This window comes from Aotus nancymaae, unplaced genomic scaffold (genome assembly GCF_030222135.1).
Source record: "Aotus nancymaae isolate 86718 unplaced genomic scaffold, 86718_ANA_hifiasm-v0.15.2.pri h1tg000040l, whole genome shotgun sequence".
In the NCBI taxonomy this organism is placed as follows: Eukaryota; Metazoa; Chordata; class Mammalia; order Primates; family Aotidae; genus Aotus; species Aotus nancymaae.
In genome coordinates this window covers 32,639,667-32,665,194 of record NW_026988454.1, presented here as the reverse complement: position 1 = coordinate 32,665,194, position 25,528 = coordinate 32,639,667, and the positions used below count along the sequence as shown (strand labels likewise).

Genomic DNA, 25,528 nt, shown 5'->3' with positions numbered 1-25,528 from the left:
CTTTGGGAGGCTAAGGTGGAAGGATCACTTGAGCCCAGGAGTTTGAGACCAACTCGGTCACAAAGTGAGACCCCATCTCTACAAAAAATAGAAAAAGTTAGCCAGGTATGGTGGGGCATGCCTGTAGTCCCAGCTACTTGGGAGGCTGAGGTGGATCACGTGAGCTCCGGGCAGTCAAGGCTGCTGTGAACCGTGATTGTGCAGTGGCACAATCACTGCTCACTGCACTCCAGCCTGAGTGACACAGTGAGACCCTGTGCTGGATGCTGAGCCAGAAAAGTGGAAGTAATGTTCTCAGCAGTTTTCCATCCACTGAAGAATTAGGGTGGTGGAAGTGGGACTGAGTGTGAAATTTCCCCAACTCCTACACAGCAGGGCTCCAAGACCAGTCAGAGAACAGCCTTGCCTTCCCTACAGCAGGGACAAAGTAGGGTTAGAGACATTTTTGTTTCAATTGGTGAAATGTTAATAGAGGCTGGTTGAGTAGCTGTAATCTATACATATTAATTTCTTGATTTTGTTGATTATTATTGTGGTTTTGCAAGACAGATAGACAAGATAGTCTCACTCTGTCACCCAGGCTGGAATGAGTGGCACAAACAGGCCCACTACAGCCTCGACCTCCTGGGCTCAGGCAATCCTCCCACCTCAGCCTCCCAAGTAGCTGGAATTACAGGCATGCACTATCATGACTGGCTATTTTTTATTATTATTTTTTTTTGTAGAGATGGGATCTCACTATGTTGCCCAGGCTGGTCTTGAACTCCTGGGCTCAAGCACTCCCCTGGTCTTGGCCTCCCAAAGTTTTGGAATTACAGGTGTGAGCCACCACACCCAACCTGTGGAGAATCCTGTTAGGAAACAAATATTCAATTAGGTAGTGATGGGACACCAAGTAGCAACATGGTTTAGGAAAAAAATTGTTTCTGTTGGATTTAGAACTTTTCATTTATTTGAAATATTTTCCCAAAAATCCATAACAGAAAAAAATGGAAGTGGATTCTTACCTCATATTAATCATACATTTTAAAAATTACATAAATTTTTATGTAAAGTTTTGTGTAAATTTTTTACATAAAAATTACATTTTTAAACCAAAATTTATGTAAAAATTACATAATTTTTTTTGAAAAATGAAAATGTTAAACTTAAAATCCCCATAGGAGTGGGGAAAGGCTGTGATAGATTAGGATAGCTTCGATGGCACTTATTGCCAAAGTTCTAATTATTAGTAGAGGGAACAGTTCATGTGTTTCTCGTTTTTAATCTATGTAATAATTACAAATGTTCTTTTGCTTGTATTAAATACTATATAACAAAAATTTAAAGAACTATATAGACTTTATTATTTATAACTTTATTATTTATTAGTTTTATATTTATAGATATACTGCAGCCAGTTTCCCCTAATATGAACATCTTATACTAGAATAGTACATTTGCCACAATTAAGGAACCAGTAGTGATACATTCTTATTAACTAAAATCCATAATTTATTGATATTTCTTTAGCTTTTACCTAATGTCTTTGGTACAGGATCCCACTCATGACACCATATTACATTTGCTTGTCTCCTTAGGTACTCATGGCAGTGAGTTACCCAGATTTTTCTTATGTTCGAAGACCTTCACAGTTTTATTGAGTATTGGCCAATAATTTTGCAGGATGCTCCTTTATCAAAATCTGCCTGTTTTTCTCATGATTAGAGTGGCGTTATGAGTTTTTAGGAAGAAGGCCAAAGAGGTAAAGTGCCATCTTCACCACATCATTATACATAGATATATATTGGTATGCAATGATCAACATGACATAACTGTTGATGTTAATGTGGGTCACCTGGCTGAAGTAGTACTTGTCAGGTTTTTCTGCTATAAAATTCTTCTTTTCATTGCTTTTCCATACTGTACTCTTTGGAAAGAAGTCACTACACTCAGCCCAACACAGGAGTAGAGTGTTATGTTCTACCTCTGTGAAGGTGAAATCTCTATATAAATTATTTGAAATGCCTTTACAAGGGAGATTTGTCTCTTCATTTTAAACCCTTTCTTATGTATTCAACCTCTCTTTATTTATTTAATCATGTATTCATATCAGTATGGACTCATGGGTATATTTCCTAAGGACAGACATTTTGTTTCTTTTCCAGGTTTTTTAGTTAAATGCTTATTTATTTAGTTTTCCCATAAGCCTACAATAAAAAATATTTAAGGATATACTCTGATTTCTTTCCATTACATACAAATATACACACATATACACATGCATATTTATATATATTTGTTGTATACACATATAAATATATGTATATGTATTATACACATTTTAGAAATTTTTTACTTTGCTGATTTACTTCTATTACTTTGTATTCCACAAATGATTTGAGATGACTTACAGAAATAAAAATACACACATTATAATATGTTGCAGGGGGGAGAAAATGTTGGGAAGAATGAAAACTAAGTGCTTGCAAACAAGATAAAGCCAGGAATACGGGTAGTTTAAAAATGCCTAGGATCCTGTACAGTTTGGGGCCTCAAATTTGGCTGTCAGCTTCCTGGCAGCCAAAACAAAAAGAAAACCATCATCAGTATAAAGCTATCTGAAGGTTAATATTTTCATTTTTGAAAATAATCTTAAATTGTCTTTTTTCATTAGGTTATTTAGAAGTGTGTCTTTTATATGTCACATGAGTAAGGTATTTCTAAAAATTCATTTTAATATATAGAACTTTTGAATATCATGCTTTTGATAACCTGGGGTTTTCTTCATCACTGAGAATACACTCAATTTTTGTAAATGAACATTTTAGAAGGTGTTTAAGGAAATAAGCCTAGTCACAGATAAAATTCCTCAGATGAAAATGTCAGTATGCTGTCAGGCAGGAGGCTCCGTAGGGCATCAACAGTATTTTGCTGAAATTACCATGGTTTGATATCTGGCTTATAGGCTTTGGGATCTGATTATGTCAATGCACTGAGAATAGGCTCATTTAACTAAATTCAAGAGGTTGATATTTAACACCCAAATTCCAATTTATTTATATACTATGAGAAGTATATCAGAAAACCCACAGATTCTTGTGTCTTCATTCCTGGCACATTCCCTTCCTCTAATGAAACTACTTGAATTGCCAAATAATCAAACTTCAGCACATTTATTCTTACCTTAAGCAGAACTTATGCAGCTCAGATAAAGTTAAAGAACCAACAAGGAACCAGAAGAGACATTAGACAAATCAAAATTCAACAGTATTTGAATCTATCTCAGTTATATATTTATCTCCTAATTGGGCCTGGCCTGGCCAAGGGAGCCGGGGAGACTTTCCTTTCTGGACAGAGTGCAATCATTTGAATATTTATGTCCTTCCAAAATTCATGTTGAAATTTAATTCCCAATATAACAGTATTAAGAGTTGATGCCTCTTAATTATGAGATTGGGCCATGAGGGTTCCATCCTTATGGATGATTAGTGTCCTTATAAAAGCACTTGAGGGAGCAAGTTTGTCCCTTCAGCTCTTCTACCACATGTGGACACAGTGTTTGTCCCTTCTGCCGTGTGAGGACACAGTAATAGATGCCATGTTTGAAGCAGAGAGCCCTCACCAGATACCACATCTGTTGGTGTCTTGATCTTGGACTTCCCAGCCTCTAGAATGGTAAGACATAAATGGCTGTTATTATAAATTACCCAATTCAGGGTATTTTGTTAGAGGAGCTGGAACAGACTGAGAGACAGGGCTTTAAATGCCTTTTCTCAAGAATACAAGGATAACCAAACCCTCTTATGAATGGCACAGACCTCTTTGCAGGTATCTTGTGATTTTTGTCTTCCATTTTGTTGTTAATTCCTGCTCCTTTGTAGATTTGACTTTTCTCTCTGACCAACTTTAGAATCTTTTTCTTTGGTATTCCGCAGTTTAATGTCCTTAGAAATGGATTTCTTTTTATTTACCATCCTTGAAATATATTGTACTGATTCTATTTGTGAATCCACATCTTTCATCAGTTCTGGAAAATTTTTCAGCTATTATAATTTTGGATATTGTACATCTATTCTCTGTATTTCCACTTTCTGAAACTTTAATTTTATATAATATATACCTTCTCATTCTCGTCTCCATTCCACATGAATTTTTTCATATCTTTATCTTATTGTGCTGTATTGTAGGTAAATTTTCTGACCTATCCTCCCAGCCACTAATTCTTTCTTTAGCTGTATCTATTTAATCTAAATAGTTTTTAGTAGTTGTATCTATTTAATCTAAATAGTTTTTAGTTTCAATTATACATTTCACACTTAAAAGTTATACTTGATTTTAAAACACATATGGTCATTTTACAGTCTCTTCTTGTTGACTCACATTTCCACCTCTTATAAGGAAATATTAAATATTTAAATATTTTAACCAGCTATATTATATTTTGTAACCAGTTTTTCCTATACCTGTAGTCCAGTTACCTTTTAGGTCTGGAATCATTTAAATGATAATCATGCCTGAGCACAGACAAAAACAAAGTCACTGTGTAAACCATAAATAACTAATCTCTTTTTGTGGCTAACATGGGTGACAGTTGCTTCTTTTCTTTCCTCCCACCCACAACAAAAAAATTAAGATACCCAGTTGCAAAATCACTCCCACTTTCTGACAGCACTCAATCCAGAAGAAACCCTCACTCACTTGAGCCGCCCTTGAAATTAGCTAAATGTGCTCAAATTCTTAGCAAGCCCCTCCTTACACCTTCCCACTGAGAAGCACCTATACACCCCAATGGTGTGCAGTCTCTCTTGCTGCAGCAAGCATTAGTAAAACTAATTTTAACTACAATTATGCCCTAGTGATCTCTGATGACATCAACAAATGATGAGCATCAACAAATGCTTGCCACAGAATTTTCTACCGTCATTTCCCCTGCAGTCCTAAGTTTAAAGTTTTGAATTATCTCTTTTTGATGAAGGCCCAAGCTCCAGAGATTTCTCTTGTGCCCGGAATATTGCAGGCTCATAATTAGGTGAGGAAAGAATGAATGTTTTTCTACTTACATATTTCTATAAATTTTTTAGAGGGAAATTAGAAGATGATGATTCAGTGGTTTGTATTGGGCCTACTTGTCTTGATTTTTTTAACTGTCTAATTTTCACTAATTTCTGTACACCAGGATCTGTAATTGTCGTTTTTGTATCAATAAAAAATAACTCTAACATTTCTATTGAAAAATATTGATTACATAAAAATGAAAATAACTTGGCTAATGCTCACAACTATGTAAAAAATTGCATTGGAGAGACGGAAAAGAAATCCATGAAAACATTGGCAGCAGTTACCTTTAGGTGACAGAACTGTAGGTTAATTTTATTCTTCCCTATATTTTCTGTATTTTCCAGATTTTCTGAAGTCAGTATGATTGCATTTTAACAATGTTTAAAACTATTGATTTGCATATGCATGGGAGAAAAAAAGCTATGCCTAGAAATTGGTCTCTAAAACATTTCTCATAGTAGAGAGGCTCAAATGTCATGAATGTGTGAATAATACCAACAAGTCAAAACACGGTTCTGTAACGTGTTCAAGCCATGTTATCCTAGAGGTTAACTGCTCAGTAGAATCTCACAGTCAAAGTCAGAGGACAAAGCCATTAGTGTGAAGAAACAGTGAAACCATAAAAAAGAAGAGTCAGGACAAGAAATACCTGAAGCAAAATGACACAAAATCAATGTACTATAAATTATGGATCTAAGTATCAGGGTGAGGAAATCAGACCATAAAAAAGCTTGGGCATGCCTGCTGTACCTCTTTGTCACTTAATTAACTCAAGTCTTCCACTGCCAACAGTCTTCTCACACAGTGGGTCCTCTAAATAATATCACCACTCCTTTCAATCACAGTTGATCAATAGAATGCAAATAAAAAGACTGTACTTAATCACTATTGGAGAAGAAATGAATAAATGCATTCATTTCTACTATTACTATTTGTTTATGCTAAATTGTAAACTAAAATTCTTAGTTCAACCATGGTCTTATATAATATATAGATGGATGGTTTCCTGTTTTTACCCTCCTACCTTAAACCCCAATCCATTTCCCCTTCCTAACAGCAACCTGAATTTCCAATCCTCCCACAACTGTTAGCTGTATGCTTTGCATGATATTTACTTCACACTCAAACACAAGATATCCTAGGGAAGAACTAATAATTAAAACTCAATCATAGTCAATGATGAGATGTGTCCAGGACTTCTGGAAAAGATAAGCTCTTCTAATCTGTTCTTGCCCTGGATGGAAGATCTGAGGCTGTAAGTGTGGAATTATCACATTTTGTTAAGAACCTGGCATTACAGGAGAGGTTTTTTATTTGTTTATTTAAGACAAGGTCTTGCTTTGTCAGCCAGGCTGGACTGCAGTGATGTGATCATGGCTCACTGCAGCCTTGACTTCCTGGGCTCCCACTCCAGCCTCCTGAGTAGCTGGGACTACAGGCATGTGGCACTACACCCAAGCTAATAATCTGTTTTTAATTTTTTTTCTGTAGAGACAAGGTCTTACTATATTGCCCAAGCTGATCTCAAACTCCTGGCCTCAAGCTATCCTCCCAACTCAGCCTCCCAAAGTGTTCTGATTACAGGCCTGAGCCACCATGCCCAGCCGAGAGTTCTGTAGAGTCTGAGGGCAAAACCAGCACCAGGGAAGGCAGAGTGGAGATGAGTCCTTGCTGACATTGTGTGAGCTGCTTGATCTAGACAGATCAAAGCTAGAGCTAGCTCTAATTTTCTTAGTTATGTCATTCAAAAGTTTCTCTTTGCTGCTTAAGTTACCTGAAGTTAGATTTTTGTCACATGTATCTGTTAAATTCCTGATTAATATATAAATAAAACCTAACTCAGTGAGTTTATTCTGAACTGACAACTACATATGTATTTTGGTAAAGAAATATACAGGTGTGTTCACTTGTATATTTCTCTTGAACTGACAACTACATATGTATTTGGTAAAGAAATATACAGGTGTGTTCATTTGTATAATCACTCACTAAGCAACACATGTATAATCTGCCTACTCTATCATATGGATATTATGCTTCAGTTAAGAAGTGCTTATGTTCATAATGTCAGGTTCATGAAAAGGAGCAGGGAGAAGAAATGATGTTGTATATGTTAAGCTATCCATATGCAAATCATGCTGCTCTCTAATAAAAATAAAGCTTATTATAAACAGTCCATCAGATCAGAGTTCCAGGTTCAGCTGAGGACAAAATTTATTCTAAAGCTCCTTGCACCCAGGAGGCAACTCAATGAATACTTGTTTTCAAATAAGTAAACCTTGGGATTTGTTGTTGAAACTTTAAAGAAAAACATGACTTACGCACAGGGGACTTATAATCTATAAGGTAAGCAAGATAAAGATAGGACCATCATAGGTGTAATTCTAAAAGTGAGAATTTTAGTGGAAAAGCAAGTTATGGTTAAAAATGGATGAGATGAAATTGGATCTGCATTAGGATAAAAAGGAATTCATGTGTCAGAGCTAGGAAACGCTTATGTGAAAAAAGACCCCACAAAACCCCTAAATCATATTTTGTGTTAGTGGCAGAGAATCTTTCATAAATGTCTAAAGAACAAAACACAGTTTGTATTATGCTCAAACTAAGGCATTTTATTAGCTGGCTTTAAAACTTAAATACTATCTTGGCTATCAAAGGAACAGTTTCCACTAATTCCAAATTAAACTTTCACAAGTTTACTTGTTTGGGGAGGGACATTCTAATGCTCACCACAAAATACCTTTATTATAACCTTCCCCAAATCTTTTCTTAGAGTTAACTTAAAAAAAAAAAAAGCTTAGGTCAAATATCAACTGCCTGAAAAACCCAATTAAGTTACTTTTCCTTAAAACATGTGCAATACAATTGAATCAAAAGAGAAAACTGCAAATACATTGTGCTTTGGCTGGACGTAGAGTTCATTTCATGATGATTCAGTATCTTTGGATACTATTTTTGACACTTGACATAAATCTCAGCGAAGTAAATTAATTTACTAACATTTCCAAGGAAAAGTTGTTTTTAATACTAGCCTTTCTTTGTCAGTTGGCAACTTAAAATTTTTGCAGAGGTGATTATTAATACTTCTTTGCAGCTAATTTTAGCTTTAATTTTTCTGTCTCATCTAAAAAAGTATCAATTGTACATTGTTCCTTTGACTTAATAACTGGATTCTTCGAAACAGAAGGTGGCTATTTCACTGTATCCAGAAACATGGTAGAAATTCTGACCCATCATTCTTTTATCTATTGAAAAAACAAACAAACAAAGATATTTGCTATAATTTAATCAATCACATTAATAAGAACAACAAAGAGAAAATTACAGTGAGAGAACTATTATGTCAAGAGGAAATCTTTTTCTTTGGCAAATTTCTTCCTTTCTAGTCATGCTATTTCTGTAATTTACTATAATCTCTCCATTATTCTCCACAAACAACTCTATCTTATTTTTAGAATGCTCTTTTAGAAAGAATGCTTTGATAGATTAGATGTGAGGTTGATGACAACAATATCATCTACCAATATTGTATGCTCTGTACGTGCCAACTACTGTGCCAAGTGCTTTGTATGTTATCATTTCATTTCACAACAACTCTAGGAGGTAGATTCTATTATCCTATTTTTATATTGAAGGAGGCAAATTGAAGGAGAAATGCATTTATGCCGCTAAAAGTTGGTGGAGCAAGAACACAAATGGGCAGTTTGAGTGAAAGCTGTTCTCTTCACCTCCACCCCACACCACCTTCCATATGTATTTTACATAAATTATAAAGTTTCTTAGTGCAACTTGGTTTTAGCAACTTAAAAGAAAGATTTTTCATGATATGTGTAACTCACTTTTGATGCAACTTAAAGCTTATGTTATATCCAATTAAATGAACTAGTTTTAGGCAGAAAACAATCATTCGGGGTAATGAAGTACCCTTTAAAATATACAATGTTCATAAGATTCATCTTAATTATGATAGTGTAGAAGAAATTAAATCATTGAAATTTTCTGGTTCATTTCTGGCTATTTCCTCCAGCACCTTGCATTATATAATAGACACGTTGCAGAAACATTCTAATATGTTAAATTTGTTGAATAAATCACTCAAATACAATGAGAGCCAGTTTTTTGAAGAAAGTAATTTTTTTTTTTTTGAGATGGAGTTTTGCTTTTGTTGCCCAGGCTGGAGTGCAATGGCGTGATCTTGGCTCACTGCAACCTCCATCTCCCAGGCTCAAGTGATTCTTCTGCATCAGACTCCCAAGTAGCTGGGATTACAGGCATGCACCACCACACCTGGCTAATTTTGTATTTTTAGTAGAGACGGGGTTTCTCCATGTTGGTCAGACTGGTCTCGAACTCTCTGAACCCCTCAGGCGATCCACCTACCTCAGCCTCCAGAAGTGCTGGGATTACAGGCGTGAGCCACCGTGCCCAGAAGAAAAAAAATTTAATGAAGGCTTTTCTATTAAACAAAATCACTACCCCAATTCATCTGACTCCTAAAGGCAGTACTCATTTAATTTTGAGCAATATCACTGTTGGGAATATAATTTGAAAATCTCACTATGAGAAAGTATAAAACCAAACATTTTCTTCCCATCATTCTTTTAATTTTTAGATATAAATTCTAATTCCTTGTTCTAATAGCATAACTGTGTTACCTTTAAGTCATAAAATCTCACTGAAGATTTTACCATCTTCCAAATGTAACTCTCTCTCTCAAAAAACTACTACAACCTAAAATGCTTAAGGCCTCTCCTCATCAATGCTCTTCTTTTATTCCCTCAATGCTTTCTTTTTATTTCTAAAAGGTAAAAAAGAAAAGACATCATAACTATGGATATATAATGAGTCACTTGAAAATAAAATACCTCAGTGACCACACCAGCAGCTATTGTAGAACCACCGTAACGTAGCATAAACCTCCCCAGCTCTTTAAAATCTTTATATAGCTCAAGAGCTATTGGTCTTTGTGTCTGTAGTTCCACCAATGCATTCTGACCTTTAGTCAAAAACCTATTAAGCAAAAAAAAAAGAAGAACAAACAAATATATGATAGAGGTGAATAAATGTAATAATAACAATCTGAAAAACAAATATTTCACAATCAACCAACCCATCAACTAAGTCTTTCAAAAACAGGAAAAAGATTTTTTTTGAATGAAAATGTATGTCTTTGAACTTTCTGCTTTAGTTGAAAGAAATGAGGAGTAATTCTAGATTTAAGAAACATTAGGTAGTTCATTTTTACCAATCTTCCAAATATAACTCTCTCTCTTACAGGACCATATAGCCTAAAATTCTTAAGGCCCCTCCTCATGAACGAAATGTTTTTTCTTTCATTCCCTCAAGAAATTGAGTTCAATTATCTAATAAAGAAAGTTATACTACGGCTCATTTCTATAAAGAAGTATTTGCAAAGAGGAATATAATACCCTATATCTTTCCTAGTAAAAATGTAATTTGTAGAATGTATATTAGGAAGTTATCTGTAAAGAGGACAATCAATCTCTTGGTGCCAGGACTACCCTCAATCAATCACTCTCTCTCTCTCTTTCCCCACACAGGAATAAAAGTTCCTTAGCAGGAATTCAGGACAAAAATCACGTAATTAGCTTTTCCACAATACAAAACTTATAAAAAATGAAAGGAGACAGGGCATGGGCCACACTGTAAATGGCTTCACACAAGTAAGTAAACAGAAATCTCTACACTAGCCCCTGCTCAGACTTAGTGAGAGAGGCAGAACCTAAAAAGGGCCATTTTGGAATTGTTTTCTAATTTAATTTTGATATACTCTAGAAGGATAGAGGACAGAAATCATAAACTCTCCTTTTGAAAAATTAGTTCAGGTACAGACAGAATAAATCAAGTAAGTTTCTAAAAAAAATACACCAAAAATTCCAAGTATTCATTTTGGATGATTTCAGCCTTAAGTTCATTCCTTAGGAAGGAAAGCATCTAATATATACATGGCTTGTTCCGAATTTAGTTTCTAGAACATTAAATTCCATTTTCCATAAAGCAATCAAGAGTCTACTATGTGCCTGAACAGGAATAAAAGGGAAAGGCCAAATGGTTGTACAAAATAAAAGGATAAAGCTACAAATAAGGTGACAGGAAACACAAACACGAGACTATGTTAAACCCTACCATCATTGAGCTAGGACTTGTAGCAGGAGCATGGAGGAAAAGACTCAGGATTATATATGATGAGCCAATTTCAGATTGAAAATTTTACAAATCAATTGTCTGGGTCAAATGGCCTGGCTCCTGAACAAAAGAATATAATTTATGTAAACCAATTGACTAGGTTAGAATCCTGCCTCTACCACTTGAGCTTTGTGACACTTGCTAGATGCTTCACAAGATTGCTAAGAATTTACACCTTGTGAAAGCATTCACAATACAGCCTAAAAAATAGTGGCCCTCAAGTAATGTTAGTCATATAGTTATATTGTGTTTCTAAGAACATTATGGCAAACACTCATGCCAGAAGCTAAAGACTCGGGTTAAATATAAAGATCTACCTTTAGGAGAGAAGTAAAGTAGCCCTTTCCTCTTAACAGAGAACCGACAAGGGTTTAGAGCAATGCAAGATTTTCTCTTCCACCTGCAGCCAGCCTATTAACCCACCAATCATGTTTGGCCTCTTCTGCAGGTGTAAAAAAGATGAGGAACACCAAGGTCAGAAAAAAGGGGATTTGGGATGTTATTCCCCATACGATGAAGTTGGAAGGAAAACCCCGAAGCTAAAGCAGCCAAGCCAAACTGCAATTAGCTTTAACTTGGATTTGGGTAAGAAATCTTTTTTTTTTTTTTTTTTTTTTTGAGATGGAGTTTCACTCTTTCACCCAGGCTGGAGTGCAGTGGTGCAATCGTGGCTGACTGAAACCTCTGCCACCCCAGTTCAAGCAATTCTCCTGCCTCAGCCTCCTGAGTAGCTGGGATTACAGCTGCCCGCCACCACGCCCAATTAATTTTTATATTTTTAGTAGAGACGGAGTTTCGCCATGTTGGCCAGACTGGTCTCGAACTACGGACCTCAGGTAATCTGCCTGCCTCGGAATCCCAAAGTGCTAGGATTACAGGCATGAGCCACCACACGTGGCCAAGAAATCTATTTTGTAACATTAATCTCTAGTCTTGTATTTTGTTTTTATTTACAGTACTCAGTTTCTGAGGAAGTACTTCCTTTGAAAAATTATAATCTTGTCCTAGCCAAAGGAGAAGTGTCACACCTAGGCCTGGACATTAATGGTAATCAGCAGGCCCAACAGAATGGTGTTCACCACAACTTAAGGCTCCAGGTGGACTTTGAGCAAAAAAAAAAAAAAAAAAAAACTTTCACATGGGAAAAGAGCAGGCACTACAGAGTGTGTAGATGATTTTCTTCTTAGCATAGGGAATGATCTTATTAAGCATGTGACAAGAAAGTTAAACACACAGTTGAAATTTGGAACCAGTGTCTAGACATAGTTCAAATTCATCTTTAAAAACATAGGTCTGGTTTTTGAAATGCCCTTATTTTCACATCATCAGTATCTATGGCTTAAAATGTACATACATATATGTTTACATTTACAATTATTTATAATTCACATCCTCCACCACCACACATAACAGATACTTATATCTAGCATTCATATCTAAACAAGAGCTTAAATACTTGCTTGTTTTTGTTTGTTTTAATTTAGTCCTTGAAAAAAAAATTTCTGGAACAAGTAAAAATGAGTTTCACTTACCACAAAGAGAAATACCATACAAATGAGTTGATCTTTAAAAAATGTGTTTAAATTGTTTGTTTATCATTTCTGCATTAAAACACTCACTTAGGCTTTTTCTTTGTGACTTCACCCGTGCTTTTGTTTAAGACACTAATCAATCGTTTAATAACGGCGGGTTCACTGACAGTTTGGTAGTGTAACAGCACCTAAAACAAAAAATTATAACACTAAAAATCTGCTTCCATAGCATCTCTGGCCTTTTCTTTTGGCACTTACACTTAATTATCTTCAATTCAGCACTACTGCTTGGAGTCTTTCAGGATCTCCAGTTGCTTTCTCTAGGGCCCACCACTCTAATCAGGTGGTTACTTAACTTAATAAGAGGGAAAAAAGTCATGAGAGGCATTTCAAATTTCTACTCCACAAATTACTGTATCAACTTTAGTTCAGTGCATAACCTACCAGCTTTTTCCTCTGTAACGATGGAGGGTAACATCTTAGGGCTGTTATAAAGATTAAGTAAGATAATTCGTCATATAGAACAAATGTTGTCATTGATGTCACTTTTATCTTTATAAGCAGCAGTAGGGAAAGAATCTGGGATTGAATCTCAACTCTTTCTCTTCTATCTGTCTGTACCTCAGTTTCCTCAAGTGTAAAATAAGTAGGCTTTTATAGCGTTGCGATGAAAATTAAATAGGCTCAGACCCAGTGCCTGAAAAGGTAGATGTTCAACAAATACGAATTGTCTCATCATAAAAGTTAAGAGAGGGGGATAATATCATATTCACAGCAATTAATGTATTCATTGTTGGATAAGAATAAAATAAATATAGAGGTAAAGAGGAAGGAAAATAACATTTTTAAGCATATTGGGTACAAGCATTGTATGATATGACTTATATGTACTATTTAATTAATGTGGCAGCTTAGTAGGCCCTGAAGTCAGACAGACCTGGGTTCAAATCACCTCTATTTGTGTAAATTTTGGGGCGAGTTCTTTTTTTTTTTTTTTTTTCGAAATGGAGTTTCACTCTGTCGCCCAGGCTGGAGTGCAGTGGCGCAACCTTGGCTCACTGCAACCTTCACCTCCCAGGTTCAGGCAATTCTCCTGCCTCAGCCCCTCGAGCATCTGGGATTACAGGCGCACGCCACCACATCCAGCTAGTTTTTGTATTTTTAGTAGAGACAGGGTTTCACCACGTTGGCCAGGCTGGTCTTGAACTCCTGACCTCAGGTGATCTGCCTGCCTCGGCTTCCCAAACTGCTGGCATTACAAGCATGAGCCACTGCGCCTGGCCTGGGGCAAGTTCTTTAACAATCCTCTACCCGCAAAATCCCCAGCCTCCAGTTCCTTAAAACTGAAATGAGGAAAATCAGATAATGTTATTTTAAAGTGGTGCCTGACACATGGTAAGCATTCAGTTAACTGATGACCTTTTATATAAGCTATTATTTCCATGTTTTATATGTAAGGAAAATTAAAATCAAAAAGATCAAGGAATTTAATGTGGTCATGATGCTAGGTGTAGAGCTGAATTTAGGCTTATGTCTGTTGAAACTACAAATTCAAAGCTCTTCCCACTTGAGGCCTCTTCCAAGGAGGCCTATAGAAATCATATAAATGGAACATTTCACTTTATGAAAGATAAAGCTAAGCTTTGGATATGCCCTAATCCAAACCAGAACATAGTTAGACCAAGTATCCTCACGCAATAAGTGTGCAGGCCGGGCATGGTGGCTCACACCTGTAAATCTCAGCTCTTTTGGAGGCTGAGGTGGGTGGATCACAACGTTAGAAGTTCAAGACCAGCCTTGCCAAGATGGTGAAACCCTGTCTCTACTAAAAATACAAACATTAGCCAGGCATAATGACAGCTGCCTGTAATCCCAGCTATTTGGGAGGCTGAGGCAGAGAATTGCTCAAACCTAGGAGGCGGAGGTTTCAGTGAGCCAAGATCACGCTACTGCACTCCAGTCTGGGCGACAGAGCAAGATTCCATCTCAAAAAAAAAAAAAAAAAGTGTGCAATATGTCTACAGTTTGGAGATATTGAAAAGACCAAATTCCCACGACATACATATCAGAGCTATCAAAGTTTAATTGGTTTATAAGTATCATTTAATGCTGTTTGTAGAAACATTGACACTTCTACTCTGGAATTTTCTAGCCAAAATAGTTTGCACGTTCCGAAAACAGAAATGCAAAGGGGACTGTAAATGCACAATCCTAGACTTTGGGAACTTTCTAAACCAAGTCATTCAATTAAAAAAAAAAAAAAGACACAGCTGAGCCTCCATTACTCCAAAATGACAAAGTGGTTTTCTTTTTCAATGACATTTGAGGAGTCAGAACTGGAAAGATCCCAAAAGAATTAAAAACTGACTATTGGGGGTGAAACATTTGCCACAGTGCATGGTAAAGTGGTGAGAAACACCTCTGTGCATTCAAAGGATTCAGGTCTTAACCAGTACTAATGTGACATAAATATAAGTCTAAATATCTAAGAAACATTTCTTTTGTAGCAAACAACTTAGGTGAGCAAGTAGAATTCACTTCACTGAGCCAGGGTTCAACTAAGGAACTGGAACCAGTCTCCATGGCCAAATTTGAAAGAACAGAAGCACATAAACCTAATTATGTTTTTTCTACCCTTGGTGGGCTATGTATGGATTCCAGGTAAAATCAAGGTGGACAAAGAATGGGTGTGGCAGCATGAAGGTAGGTTGTTTTTTTGTTCATTTGTTTTTTTGAGACAGAGTCTCGCTGTGTCCCCAGGCTGGAGTGCAGTGGCAGGATCTTGGCTCACTGCAACCTCTGCCTCCCGGGTTCAAGCGATTCTCCTGCCTCAGCCTCCGGTGTAGCTGGGACTACAGGCACGCACCACCATGCCCAGCTAATTTTTGTATTTTTAGTAGAGACGGAGTTTCACCATATTGGCCAGGATGGTCTCCATCTCTTGACCTCATGATCCGCCCTCCTCAGCCTCCCAAAGTGCTGTGTTCCCAATACAGGCATAAGCCACCACACCCAGCCAAAGTTAGGTCTTATATGTCTTTTTATCTCCTCAGTATCTTACAAATAGTAGCTCAAACAAAGTATTACATGAAAATAACAGAGAGAAGTGACTGTACACTGTCTCAACATTTTAATTCATATTATATTTAACCAAAGTCATCTATAATTCAAAGCAATGTGCAGCATAGTGTAATAGGGAAAAAAAGTACTTAATTTCAGAGTAAAAGTAATTAATAAGGAGTCCTGGCTTAATCACTTATTATTTACATGGCACAACCTCTCATTCCTTTTCTATAAATGAGAACCATACTAATACAGGTCCACAATCACTTATCTGCAATTCTCAAGTCCCAAAAGACTGAAAATCTAAAGTTTTTTCCTAAGTCTGTAACAAGGCCATTTAAGTGCAAAACCAGACCTGAAGTGAGGTAATGTATAGATCTTATTTATCTCAGTTAATGTTAATAAGTTTTGGTACAGAAACATTAATATTTTGATTTTAGAGTGTTGTTTTCTTCTATTATGCAACTTGCATGCATCATTTACCTTTTTAAAGTTCTAACATTTCTGAATTCTAAAACCATTGGCCTAAAGGGTTTCAGGTAAAGGCTGGGATTCTATATTTCATGTAGGGTTATGAGAATCAAATTATTTGGTGTTTTATAAACTCAAATGGGCTATATAATCTGTTAGGTGGAAAAAAATTATTTTCCTTAATTTTTGAGGTAACCTGTATTTTTAAAATATTAACAAATATATAGTCAATTGGTTTTCAACAAGGGTACCAAGACCATTCAATAGGGGAAAGAACAGTCTTTTCAACTCATGGTGCTGGGAAAATTGGGTATCCACACACAAAACAAGGAAGATGAGACTCTACCTCACATATATACAAAAATTAAATGACAATGGATCAAAGACCTAAATATAAAAGTAAAAACAACAAAACTCTTAGAAGAAAACATAGCACAAAAAGTTTTATGACACTGGATTTGGCAATGATTTCTTGGATAATATGCCAAAAACAAAGGCAACAAAGTAAAAAATAAACTGCACTTCAACCTAAGTGCTCATCAACTGATGAGTGGACAGAGAAAATGTACGTGTACAACATGGAGTACTACTTGGCCATACAAAGGGTAGAGATAGTGTGTTTTGCAGCAACTTGGATAGAGCTGGAGGACATTATTCTAAGCGAAATAACTCAGGAATGAAAAACCAAATAGCATATGTGCTCATTTAAAAGTGGGAGCAAAGCTATGGGTACACAAAGACATACGGAATAGTATAGGAGACACTGGAGACTCAGTAGTGGACAGGGATGAAAGATAAAAAAACTTGCATCTTGGGTACAATGTAAGCTACTTGGGTGATGGGTGTGCTAAAATCTGAGACTTCACCATTACATAATTTATCCATGTAATAAAAACCCACTAGTTGGTAAAAAGAAGTAAAAAGAAAATTGTCAAATACATTTTAAAAAACAAAGGAAAAAACCACTTGTACCCCAAAAGCTATTGAAATTTTAAAAAAATATTAAAAATAGAGAGCTTCCCATATAAAATAGGGGAAATTTAAATATATTTACATAGTATTATGGAATTAGTCCCTAAATAGTAAAATTTTAATAGCTTAGAAAACCTTTGTTTAAAAAAATTTTTTTGAAGTTTTTCTCCCATAGGGAGTAGATTGATAAAACATGACCATTTTTTTCTGAAACAAATTTGATCCTGGTGTTTCTGAATCAATATATGCAGGCAGAATCTTCTAAAGAAACACTGAAAAACTTGCAATTCATGCTTATTTTTAAGAAACTACAGTAGTCAGGAAGACAGTATTACTATTCAAAGTAACTACTGACCTCCTGACCTCTCTACCTCTCCATTGGCAAATATTATTATTGCATGAGTAAAAACATGCCGTAACCAACCTCTCCTTTGCCCCACAGGACATACTGCTTTCTATGAATGAGTTCCATTCGCTCACAGCAATTAACTTGTTGTTACTTGATGATCAATACGTGAATTCTGAATATTTAAGTATCTTTAATTATAGCATTTTTTTTTAAAAAAAAAAGCTTTTATTTCTGTTTTAGTGTATGGAAGAAATGGAATATAATTATGAAAGTAAAGTACCTAAATAGTACCTTAAAATACAATTTTACATGATCAAATTAATATAGAAATAATTACAAAGAATTATAAAGTACATAGTTATCTCAGATATAGGTGTATAAGTATAAATGATCCAAATAAATGTATTGCCAACCTCTAAACCACTATCACTAACTTAAAAATGTCTTACTTTTATTTCAAATATGCATCGAATGGTAGAAACATCACGGAGAAACAGTTATTGTCATGCAGAATCTGTACTATATGAGATAATCAGAAAAAAAAATTCTAATGGGAAAATGGCCATCTGTCGTATGGCAAAAGCAAGATACTAAACTATAAGAGTATAGTCCCAAATATCTCAAAACAATTACACATAAAACAAAAAATCCAGACTATTCATAAGTAACAACTTTTCAAGGTAAGTAACATTACTGTGTAAAATCTCCCTCTTCACATAAAATGTATATGTTCAAATGATGCTGGCAAACCAACCTTATAGCATGCAGGGTCTGAATGTGTTGCTTCAGCACCACTGAAGTTTACTGTATGTCTAGGATCCCCAGAATACACCCAATACGTATCAGTATATACACATACTGGGTGGATAATACGATTACATAAAAACACTGATATGTAAAGATACATATTTAGGTATTATGCAAGTATACAACATTTTTATTTTCCATGTTTTTATGTGTTTTCCAAAATTTTCTAAACAATCTATTACTTTTATTATCAGAAAAACTACAAATCGACATATTAAACAAAATGGAAACCCAGAAAGATTCAACCTAAAAAACTTGGGTAAACTTTAGAACACAGTGAAAATGTGTCTATCATTTTTCTCTGGATAAATTTTATTATCATTACTTTGTATCCTATTTGTTACGAAATATCTTCTCAATGCCTTTTAAAAAGTCCTCAGGCTCAAGGAACAAAATAAAAAACAAAATAAAAATGATTTTCTAATTACAATTTTAAGTTTTTCTGGATTATAGCAATAAGATGTTAACTGAAAATAAATATAGTTCTTCATTTGTAAAGAAAATTATCACTTTTAGGATAAAGTTACTTTGAATTTATAAAAATAAGAACAATAAAACATTTTGGAACTTACAGGAAATCCTTTAGTGATAGGAATTTCAATATTAAAGATGAGGATTCGGGCTCTGAAACGAGTGCAAGCTTTAATGGGTTCTTTGGGACCGCAAAATACACAGCCAACACTGTAAGAACAACAAAACAAGAAGAAAGGTAGTTGGCGGAGAAATTTACATCAAATAGAAAGACCTCAAAACCATTTACAAGGAAAGTAAAACAATTAAGTAAATTAGGGACTTTTTCTAAATATTCCCTTCTGAGTTAAACCAAGGCTTTAAACCTTACATCATTTTTACACATTAGAGCTTTCACTTGAAGCACATGCCAAGTATGTGCACTGACATGTATTAATTCAAATTTTAAGTAGGTTTGCTTACATTTCCACAGTTGTCTATTTCTGGTCAAATGAAATTCAAAATTGAACTAGTAGACTGCAAAATATATGTGTTCAGAGGTGAGGTCCTATATGAAGACAGCAGTTGCTTAAACTCATTTTCTCACTCACTTGATTTTGATGATATCCATCCCGACCAAAGTAAGACTAACATGATCGCCTGCTGCTGCCCAGTCGACAGGTTCGTCGTGCAGAGTGATTCCTGGAAATGAGTAAGAACCAAAGCATACAGTGAAACACCTCGATATCAAACCATAACAACCAACAGAGTTTGGCTGATTTGTGCTTCCTCAGTCACTACTCATCATTTTCAATATGAATGGATTGAGAATAAGAAATATAACTGTGAGCGTTGAGGAATACACCTCCTCTAGAACTGATTCTCCTAGAATACCACCTTAAACATAAAGAGACTTGTATTTGCCCATAAAAGGCTGACTTCTGCTTATTTAATCATGATTTTTAAACTCATTGACCCAATTGGTATATTCATTAAACAGGCCTCATTCAAATATTTGAATGTTATATTAATGGATACAGACAAATAAAACAGTTCAAATTATTCAAAATGACATAAAACATGGGACTGGAGAAGATGTCTAGCAGTATTTTCTTCTCTCGAATTTTGCTTTTAATTAAACAACCACCTAAACAAGTAATCCTTGTTTTCCAAGTAAACCTATGGGACATGTACACTAGGTAAGAATTTCAGATGGTCTTCTCAGCAGGCCTCTTAACTACTCCTGGCTTATAAAGAACTTCTTCCCAGAGAAAGATCTGCATACTAATGATTGGTTATATAAAAAGAAAAACATTAAGGAAATAGTGATAAGAAAATTTGAAAATGATCCTTGGTGTTGCTATATATCTGGAGATATACATCTATTTACCTAGACATAGTCTTGAAGGTAGTCGTAGAGACCAGTTCCCAAAAGCAATACTCAGCTACCTTATCCAAAGGCTTTTAAAATATATCTCGTGTTTTCTGATTTTATGAAATACATTTATGGATTAAGTTCCTTTCCACATTCTCTTCACAAAGAGAATGACATGTTGACATGTTCTTAGTAAATTATAATCCACTCATATCTTTCTGAAAATACTCATTTCCTATGCAGCAAGGAGAGTTTCTGACTTTTAGGGAACTCAAGGATAACTTTAAGATCTCTGAGACAATCTAGAATTTTACGCAAAATGTCATGTATGTGCACATGTGCATTAATTTGAGAAAAGAAGGCATAACTTTCTTCAAGTATCAGAGATTCTTCCTCCCAAACATGTTAGCAATTGTGGTATTAAAGAATGTTTGTTAAATATCAGCTAACTAGATTTAGTTTTAAAATGTAAATTTAGAATGACCCTGAGTTTTGCTATGAAATATGGAACTGAAAACAGAAGCTAGATATTTACATATAATAGATTGCCTTTGGCTTAAAAATTTGTAGAGGTTTCAGACTACAAGTATAAAATTTTCCAAAGGTACTTATATTATTTGGTTCTTTCCCTCAATCAGGTTATACTATTCCACATATAACAATTATCAAAATAAACTTTTCTCATGGGACAAACATTACAAAAAGAGGCTCTTTTTTAATACTCCATGAGTTTGACATGAATAAAGTAGAAATGGAATTCAGAATTTCTATTTGTTGGTAGTAGACTCAGTCAAGTCTTTCTTTTGGGACAGTACTGATCAGAGAGCCACAGTAGTACCTAAAAATGTTTAGACAGAAGAGTGTATTCAAGAACCTAAAACTGAAGCAAAAGCAGTAAGGTGAGAAATTGAGGACTGAGAACTTGTCAGTTTAAGTTAAAACTCTCAAGGAGTAGGGTGGTTCTTCCCTGCGGCTTCTGATAAGACTTCTCTCTTAACAAACACTGATTAAAGACAATGCTTCCAGTTTCTCTGTGTGGAAAGTATAGAGAAGAAGTGGGTAAAGAATGTGAGACTTTCAGAGGTGACTAAGGATTTGAGAGGTTACAAGGGAGTCAATCTTAAGGTCTGTGATAACTTTAGGATTATGGTTTTAATTCATGGCACAATCATAAAAAAAAATTCTTGTTCTCAAAAATGATCATTAGCACACCAAAAACATAGCGTTTCAAAATTATTATAGCTGTTGTCACTTTATAAAACAAAAGCAGAGAGCTGTACTTGCACACAATGAACAGATCTATTGAAAATGACACTATTTTTAAAGTGCATGTTACTTTCTATCAAAACAGAAATTTCATGATCCCTAGTGGGCAGAAATAAAAAGGTCAAATGGAAATAACTGGTTTTCATTCCCTTACTCATCTTTAAATGTAGGTTAAACCACTAACTTCAATAGATATTCATTAATTTCTTAAACTTTTCAAGAAATCTTCTTTTAAAGACAGTATAATAATTCAAGCAAAATATACATTCAAATTTATAAATCAGTCAGGTACAACTCCAGATATGAACTATAAATTAAGAGTAACAGGGAAAAATACTAAAATCTAAAAAAAATTTTTATTTCCAATAGGCTATACTTCAGCTTAAAATGGTTACAAATAATGTTATTTTATAGTATAAAACAGATCTTCACAAGTCAGAGGCTTAGTTGGAAGCCAGAATAAAAGAGGTATAGAATTATAAAGCTTTAGTCAAAATCTGGAAAATAATAATATACATATATATACATGTAACATATAAAATGTATTCACATACATAAATATGTACGTATGTATATATGTATGTATTAGAAGACAGAAATAATTATCAGTCACTATAAAAAAAAATTAGGTCTATGTGCAGAAACAGTGACTGTGGCAATTTACTAGCTCAATTTCTCCTTTCAACATTGGGTTTTTCTGCATTTGAATCTTACTTACATCTTCCTATAAAATAAACATATATTTTTGGCATAAACATGACCAAAGCTGTTAATTTATAGTTATTCTGAAATATACTTTTCAAAGTAACAGACTGTAGCAGGTTGCTTTGCTACTGACTGGTTAGGGTCAGGCTGGGACTGGATTTAATTTCTGCTACAGAATATTATTCCAAATGTATCTGTGAGGCATATCTGGTTAAATCCTAAACAGTCTACTCTAATCAGTGTCAAAAATAGAATGCTATCACAGTTAGAATGTGATATGTAAATATATATACATACACAGTCACAACAGAAAAAAATCGTTTAATGTTTTCACATTTTCATCTTCAACAGTTAGTATCATTTTGACAGTCAGTTACAATTTCAGTAAGAGGTTACTTACTTTGGAGTGGTAACTGAACCACTTTTTAAAAATTTGCTGTCTCAACTTAAGGCTTGTTTAGCAAAAGCATCTTGCAGATAAATACCTTTTACGGTACAAGTTTCATTAGGAGGCATTGCCAGTAGTCGGTCACCAGTTTGAATATAACCAGCTTCAATTTTACCAGTTATGCAAAATCCAGATCCCTGATCTGCAAAACATACCAAAATCTTATGATTCATACAGCAACGTTATCTGATGATTAATATTACTAACTATACTTAGTTCCTAAGTACTTATATAAAACTAGTTCAATGGACATTAAATAATAATCATTTCAGAGTCAACATCTCTACTAAATATGGCATATATTTTACTCTTTTTTGGAAATAAAAGTACTCATATTACAAAAAATAGAGGTTCATTCCTTTCTCAAATATTAATTGAGAAATAATAAGTATTTGAGTACCAGACATTATACTAAACTCGTGGGATAAAAAAATAAAAATATAAGTCCTGGCCCATAAAGATATTATATTAATAAAGAGAAAGATGAAAACAATTACATTGTCCTGAGACAAACGCTATTTAAAATGTACGATAGAAACAGAAAGGTGTACCAAAGAATCCATGATAGTGAGAACAGAAATCTGGGCACTTTGAAGAAGGAATAAGTGTTTATTAGGTAGCTTGTATGTATGGATCGGGAGAAAAGGGAAGACATTGCTGCCCCAGGAAACTGTGCAAAGGCATAATCAAATAAAGGATTGTGCTAAGAGCCATTTGTCAGTTTTGGGGGCTGTGGGGAGGGGACCATACAGAATAATAAAGAAAAGGCAAGACAGGAGGCAACAGAGATAGGCAAGGGAGAAATAATAAAAGGGACTCACAAATCACACTTAGGGTTTAAATTTCATCCTGCAGTTAAGTAATAGGAAGCCAGCAAACATTGTGAACGGAGGTATTTCTATGTTAGAGTAGAAGCTGATATAAATGCACACACTTACTACAGAAAGGAATAAACTCAAGAATTTGGGAATAAGGGATAACAAGTTTGGAGTGGTAAGGAAAGTGAAAAGTAATGACAGAAAGGGGAAAATCTGAGATGATGATGCATTAACTGTGAGATATGAAACTAAAGACAAGATCCATTTTAGGCTTGGTAAATCTGAAGTGTCTATGAGACATACACATGCAGAAGTTGCATTCCAGTGGGGACCAATCACACCACATTTCATGAGAATGGTACCCCCAAAAGAACACACTCCCAGGAGAGATGTACAAGTGTGTGGAGAATAAGCAAAAGGTTTGGGTTAGAGATAGAGATTTGGAAAGCATCAAGATGCAGAAGGTAGAGAAACTCATGGATGTCAGTTCAAAAGGAGCTTGCAGAGTAAGAAGAGGACTGAGGCAGCAGAACACTGTTTAAGAGACAGAGAATGAGGAGCCCATAGAGAAGATACACAGAGGTCAGAGAACCAGGCAAGTTAACGGAAGAAAGCAGGTCACAGAAACCAAGGGAGGAAAGTTTCTAGGTGGATGTGGCTACCAGCATCAGAACCAATGCCAAATTCAAGTAAGATAGAATTGAAAGTGTAATTGACTTTGGCAACCAAGAGGTCATTTCATGACCTCAGGAGGAACACACTCAGGAAAGCAGCGTAGGAAGAAGCCAGGAAGCAGCCTGAATGGGGAACAGGAAGTGAGAAAGTACAGTCAGCAAACACTGTTAATAAAAGTAACCAGCTCTTGTATTCTTGATAAACAATGGGCATTCTGGAAACCATTAGCATATTTCCTCTATTACTAGAACACTGGAAGCTAATAATGATAATGATAAATTTCAATTTCATTGCATGATTTTCTCAAGGCACATTCATTCATTCATTTTTTAATTCATATATTAAATGTATTATGTGCCAAGCACTGGGCTAGGGCTGCAGATATAGATAAAGAAGAGATAGTACTTCCCTTCAAGGAGTTCATAATGTAAGCGGGATAAATAGCACAGAAAAAATTATAATGCTGCATGAAAATGCAATGACAGAGGGTAGAGAGAATACAGAGGGATGCATCAGGGCACGTGCACAGGTAAGCACGCCAGTTACCAGTTTACTGCTGCTCAGTTCTAGATCCACTCTGCATTGCCGGCTCTGTGACAATGGAGATTTAGAGAACAAATGACATCCTTATAGTTTTTATTATTCTAATAGATAAATCTTATATCCTTTTATTTATTGAGTTTTTACATTGTATTTCCATTTTATAGTTTTCTATATAGGATCTTGCCTATATTAAGTTAGGTATATTCTTAGGCATTTAATACATCATCTCTTCCAGCAAGGTCTGAACCTATTCTAAGCTGGTCCTTCCTCAGGCCTAGCTATAAAGTTTCTGTATATCTTTTAGTTGCATTTTCATCAGTCAATAATTCTTTATATTACATTTCCCATTTCACCTATGTGTATCTAACTCCTAATTGGACCCAGATGGCTACAGATGGGCAGGAAATGGACAAGTAAAGGGAAAGAACGACACAACAGGGAAGCATGGGTAGACATGTGGCAATAAACACAACCGGTGTGGTTAAGAAACAATGAACAATCCAGTTGGTTGAAGAACTTGAAAACTAAAGGAATCTAATGGTAGGAAAAAAAAACTATAAAGTTGGAAAGACAAAAGGTTTTCTTATGCTTGAAAGATGAGAAATGGTAAATAAACTGAAGGTTTTCCGGGACAGGGAAGCTAAGTGACTAAAACTGTGCATTTTAAGATTGACAGTGATCCTTACTTGGGCATGAAGAAGAGAGACTCTGAAGGCAATATACTGTCATAACTTAGTCCAGGAAAGGTCAGGAGGGAATGGGGAAACGGGGGCTCTACTGAAGAAGCACTGCAGAGATAGCACTTAC

General features: G+C 35.2%; 1 protein-coding gene across 7 annotated transcripts in view; it reads right to left on the bottom strand.

The window, feature by feature from the left end:
* Positions 1-1,336: 1,336 nt before the first annotated feature.
* The window catches only part of HBS1L (HBS1 like translational GTPase), a 94,408-nt gene continuing 70,216 nt past the window's right edge, over positions 1,337-25,528 (bottom strand). For all 7 annotated transcript variants that reach the window (XM_064360658.1, XM_064360657.1, XM_064360659.1 and 4 more), the window contains 6 exons: positions 22,723-22,827; positions 19,503-19,593; positions 19,014-19,122; positions 12,867-12,967; positions 9,906-10,050; positions 1,337-8,285 (listed from right to left, as the gene is read on the bottom strand). In XM_064360658.1, the coding sequence (XP_064216728.1) occupies positions 8,274-8,285; positions 9,906-10,050; positions 12,867-12,967; positions 19,014-19,122; positions 19,503-19,593; positions 22,723-22,827 (563 nt within the window). In that variant the 3' untranslated portion in view covers positions 1,337-8,273. The remainder of the gene's footprint in view (positions 8,286-9,905; positions 10,051-12,866; positions 12,968-19,013; positions 19,123-19,502; positions 19,594-22,722; positions 22,828-25,528) is intronic.